At 42.0% G+C, this 6,000-nt stretch overlaps 1 protein-coding gene across 2 annotated transcripts in view; it reads right to left on the bottom strand.

The window, feature by feature from the left end:
* The window catches only part of tfr2 (transferrin receptor 2), a 47,979-nt gene that overhangs the window by 33,220 nt on the left and 8,759 nt on the right, over positions 1 to 6,000 (bottom strand). For both annotated transcript variants that reach the window (XM_085759031.1, XM_085759030.1), the window contains exon 9: positions 5,495 to 5,670. In XM_085759031.1, the coding sequence (XP_085615157.1) occupies positions 5,495 to 5,670 (176 nt within the window). The remainder of the gene's footprint in view (positions 1 to 5,494; positions 5,671 to 6,000) is intronic.

Genomic DNA, 6,000 nt, shown 5'->3' with positions numbered 1-6,000 from the left:
CAACAATTTCTTCAGCTCATTCAGCATTGCTTCAGCAACAGCGTTCAGCTGCTTTCAGCATTCACACGCATTTTCTGCAGGAAATGCTATCTTTTTCTAGTTATTATTCTTACTTCTTTCACCCTTTTTCAGCAGTTTTCTGCTCCTTCATACTTTGTGCTATTTCAACAATTCATATATCAAAACGTGCAGCTTTTTCAGGACAATATTGCTATTATTTTTCTCTTTCATACTATTTATACTTTTTAAAATATTTAACTTTTTGTGCAATTTTTCTCTCATAGGAAATACATTGAAACAGTCTTCAAACTCTTCAAATCTTCTGCTTCATTCAGCCTCTAATAGCTTCAGCATACTTTCAGCTACAGACTTCATTCAACTTTTAAACTGTTCACAAACCTTTCAACTATTCAGCTATATCTCAGCTTATTGATATCTTCAACAGTTTCAGATATATGTATAGTTTTAAAATCATTAAAATTTCTGACAAAATTCAGATTTAACATGAAAGTCAATGGGACGGAATGTTCGGACGTTGGCAGTTGGCAGAGTGACAGAGGGTCTAAAAATCCTCTCACATTTTTCTCTCTATCCTGTCAGTACGGCCACAGATTACACTCTACACACATAATTTCGGGCATGCTTGTAGACAAGCTCATCCTTGATCTCTTCATGTGCTCAAAAAACCAGAGAGACGAACACAATTTGAACTGGGAGCCTCCGAGTGCGGCCAGTTCCCTCCCTTCCTCTCATTGACTCCCATTCAAAAGTAGGCGCTGATTTTCTAAACGTCCCAAAGTTTCCAACCTGCGACACAATCAACAATTTTTACTCTAGAAACACCAAAGTGACACGGACGCGTTCAGCAAGGTCTTATGGTTCGGAAAATGTAAACCTTTTGCTCGTACTAAGTACAGATTTGTCGTACATTAGATCTGTTTGAGGGTGTCACAGAGCAGTTAAAGCCTATGGTTAAAGCTGCCACCATGCCTTAAAGCCACCAGCCAACAGTTACATGGTAACCTCAACATGGCAACCTCACCATGGTAACCTCACCATGGCAACGTCACCATGGCAACGCACACACATTCTCTCTGTCTGACTGTCTGTCGGTCATACACACACACACACACACACAAATGGACACACACTAACTACCACACACACACACACATCCAACACACACACACACACACACACACACACAAATGGACACACACACACACACACACACACACACACACAAATGGACACACACTCACCATACACACACATCCAACACACACACAAATGGACACACACTCACCATGCATACACATCCAACACACACACACAAATGGACACACACTAACTACTACTACACACACACACACACACACACACACACACACACACACACACACACACACACACACACACCATACACACACACGCACACACACAAATGGACACACACACACAAATGGACACACACTCACCATACACACACATCCAACACACACACACACACACACACAAATGGACACACACTAACTACCACACACACACAAACACACACACACACACACACACACACACACACACACACACACACACACACACACACACACACACACCCAACAAACATACAACCACTTACCAAACACATACACAATTTACACAATTACACACAAACAGACAAACATGCACACACAACAAACACACACACAAATGGACACACACTAACCATACACAAACAGACACACACGTCCAACACACACATTTCATACAGTTGTCAGGTCAGAACTTTATGTATATCTTCCTCACACACACACACACACACACACGCACGCACACACACACACACACACACACACACACACACACACACACACACACACACACACACACACACACACACACACACACACACACACACACACACACACACACACACCACACACACACACACACACACACACACACACTTTTCCTACAGTTGTCTGACTGTTTTGTATGTACCTCTCTATCTTCCTGTTGTAGTTAATGGACTCGTTGCTGTTAATTTTGTTCTTTAGCTATTTAAACTGAAAATACACATTTCCCCATTTTGGTCATGTTGAACACATTGTTTTACACGTATCCTAAACTACTGAGGCTCTTCTCAACCATTTCACACCATTAAACCCGCTGTTTACATGTTCTACTTCTCAGCTAATGCTCGATCTATATTCTTCAACAATGTTCTTCTGCTGTCAGTTTACAATGTATTTCAGTAGGCATTAACTTTTTTCCAAATTCAGGAATTTTTCAAACTCTTCTTTGACAATTCAAGTAATTTCCAGCCATTTCATACAAAGTCTCACATCTTCTACTTTTAAATATATTCTCAGCCATTGCTTCGGCTATGTTAGTGCTGGTTCATCAGTTGTCCTTCCTGTTAGGTTAGCTGCAGATTTCAACTATTTAACCATTACATTTAAACATGCAGAATTTCAATGTTTTCTTCTCCCTTTAGCATTTCTACTGCTTTTTACCTTTAAAAAGGCATTCATCTCACACTACAAGTTATATGTTTCAGCTTTTTCCCTCCTAGGGATGAATAAAGTATTCCTCTACTCTCTACTCTACTCTACTCTAGCATTAGTCTTTTCAACATTGCTTTAGCAGTTTCGTCAACTAATTTAGCATTGATTCAACAATTTCTTCAGCTCATTCAGCATTGCTTCAGCAACAGCGTTCAGCTGCTTTCAGCATTCACACGCATTTTCTGCAGGAAATGCTATCTTTTTCTAGTTATTTTTCCACTTCCGGCCGACTTTCGGTTCGCATCTAGTCCTGCAACTCGAAGAGTTGCAGGACATATTATATATCAAAACGTGCGGCTTGATCGGGATCGCTGTGCTATTACTTTTCTCAACAGTGTACGAATTTTTCGCGACGTAAGTCGCGATTTACTGCGCAAAATTTTTGCATGTAAGTCAATGGGACGGGCGGAAAAAAAAGACCAATCATTGGAGTTTAACAAATGTCTACTGCTCAGGCATACTTTCACCTAGAGACTCCATTTAAACTTTAAACAGTAGACACAAGTCTTGTGTATTGTCGTATTACTCCACGTTTTGATAGGTCATATAGTTTTTGATCAATCCCTGATCAATGACCATGATCATTTTTGGAGAAATTATGAGATTATAATGGGTGTGTATTGGACAGAATGTTCGTGTCAGAGTGCGTGACATCATCGGTTAGAGTGGGAGAGAGTGAAGAAACATTCTGTATTTTTTCTGGATAAACTGTGACCACGGCCACAATTTACACTCTACAGACATAATTTTTTCAGAATTTGTAAGACAAACTTGTTATCTCTCATGTCATGTGCTCAAAATATCAGAGAGACTTACAGAATTGACAGAATCAGCCTCTGTGTGCGGCCACGTCTGTCTCTGCTCCTCATTGAGTCCAATACAAATATTTTCTGAGAGGAGCAGAACGGCCTGATGTTTTAAAACTGCCAGCGTCGCCAAAATATTTACTGTAGAAACACCAAATCGTACCGAAATTTTCAGTAAGTCCTTAGAGCAACGTTGATCTGTGTTTTGTTCTGATAGGAGTTACCGTTTTGTCATGCTAGGCCTAATTGTGAGACCGGTTTAGAGGCAGAAAATGGCTCTTTTTCTCCACGTTTCTGTCTGTCTCAGCCTGCGGGGGCCCCTATCGCCGTGGTAACCTCTTTGATCCTCAGGCCAGAGCTCGTTAACTTCATAAACAATCCACCTGGCGCTCGTTTAAATGTTTATAAACACAGACACAGCTAAATCAGACTGACACAGGATGCAGCTACTAACTAACTATGTGACAAGTCAGTCACACACACACACACACAGACTCTAGAGCCAGCTTCATGTGATTACAGTCACACACACACACACACACACACACACACACACACACACACACACACACACACACACACACACACACACACACACACACACACAGACTCTAGAGCCAGCTTCATGTGATTACAGTCACACACACACAAACACACACACACCTTCATGTGATTAAAACACAGTTAACGTGCAACAGAATTTAAACTTAAACCATGATTTAATCTGGTTTTAAAGTTAAACCTTGTTGGTGTCACACACACACACACACAAACACACACGCACACACACACACACACACACACACACACACACACACACACACACACACACACACAGGTAACCTAATGTGGTTACAGCTCCTCCATATCAGTGCTTATAGAAAGATGATCATGTGTCTGTCTGATCAGCTCTGTCTTGACCTTAAGATCGTGGGTTTGATTCCCATGTTGACAGAGATGGCACAACCCGCAGTAGCTCCCGTGGCCCATTCAAAATTTCCCGAGAGGAAATTTTCTAGTTTTGTTATTATTAGTGGTGGTGGAAATGCTGGGCGAGCCGACCAGCGTTTCTTTACTTTCGGTTTCGTGGCGAGTCATGAGAATAACGCCGCCGTATGAATCTCCGTTTATGGTGGGAACTACGACGGTATGTGATCGTCTTCCAACCTCTGACTTTAATTCTTGATGAATGAAAACATGAGTCTGTCTTGCACCGGTCAAAGAATTTCACGGTGCGGAGGCTCATAAATGTAGTGAGGAAACACTTCACTTTAACAAAACTCCTTGTTGTCCCTTTAATTGTCTCTTTTTGTAGTTTTATTGTCTGTTGGTTTCTGTTTGGATACGTTCTATTTTGTGTGCTGATTTCCTGTGTTTCCTGTTTGTATGAATTATGTTCCCTATGTCCTTGTTGTTCATTTTAATGGCTTTTAACACCTTGCCAGGAGGACTACAGTCGAAAACTAGCCTTTGGCTAACACTGGCACCTTTATAGTTATGTTTATTAATATGCACTGTCCTCCTTAAATAAATAAAAAATAAAAAAATGTGATGAAGAAATCTGTTTTGTTCAGAGCCATCCTAGAGTGGAATTTGTTGCCACTTTATATTGTGTGAGAAAGGTATAAATTCTTGCTCAAACAGTTTCTTCTAATGTTGCAGCTGCAGTAGTTGAATTGTGCACATGAGGGAGTTGGTATATGCTATGTAATATAGTGCCTTTCTCTTCCCTGCCCTGTGAGATTACTATTTTGGTTTTTGTTTGTTGTGCTATATTGTTTTCACCTTGTATGTATATATTTACTGATTTTTAATTGTATAGTACAAGTGGTGTATTGTGTCTTGTGTTATACGTATGTCTGTGTCTGCTGTGTGATTGTTTTTGTTTCTTGATGGACTTGGAAGAATATAATAGTCAATTTCGACTTAATGTTTGGACTCCAGGAAGAATAGTGCTAATGCTAATGTGCTGGTGCTAATGGAGATCCAATAAAGGAAATGAAATGAACAGGTGACAGGTGGTAACAGGTGTGTAGGTGTGTAGGTGTGTAAGTGTGTAGGTGTGTAGGTGTGTAGGTGTGTAGGTGTGTAGGTGTGTAGGTGTGTAGGTAGGTGTAGCACCTGGCTCGACCCGCCCCTCCAGGGAGGAGAAGACGTTGTTGAGCAGCACCGGAGTCATCACGTTGTGGACGGAGAGTCTGAGCTGCCGGCCGGCGCTGAGCTGAGGCCCCACCACACAGGACACGTAGGGGAGGCGTCCTCTCCAGGGGGGGGGGCAGGGCCGGCCCGACACCTGGCTGAGACAAGAGAGAGGGAGGGGGGGGGGGGGTAACTGTGTGGAGGAACTGGACCAGAACTAGAAGAACAGGCTCTAACCCTCAGCTGAGCAGGTGGGCTGATGGGCGAGGCTTAAAGGGATATTAAGTTTAACCCATGGTTACGCACCGTAACACTGAGTTAGACCCCCCCTCGAGAGATGAAGTCTGCTAACCGCTAGCTTCTCTAGCTGTAGCAACTTTAGCAATGACCGCACCATAACAAACAGCGCAGTATACGGATCCACTATCCACCGATCAAAAAGCCACTTACAGCCACAAATAATGCTCAGAACAGCACCAAACGTCATC

Source organism: Trachurus japonicus, chromosome 18 (assembly GCF_045865225.1).
Source record: "Trachurus japonicus isolate A0001 chromosome 18, Traja_1.0".
Taxonomy (NCBI): Eukaryota; Metazoa; Chordata; class Actinopteri; order Carangiformes; family Carangidae; genus Trachurus; species Trachurus japonicus.
The sequence above is the reverse complement of the archived record's forward strand: the minus strand, read 5'-3'. Positions and strand labels throughout refer to the sequence as shown.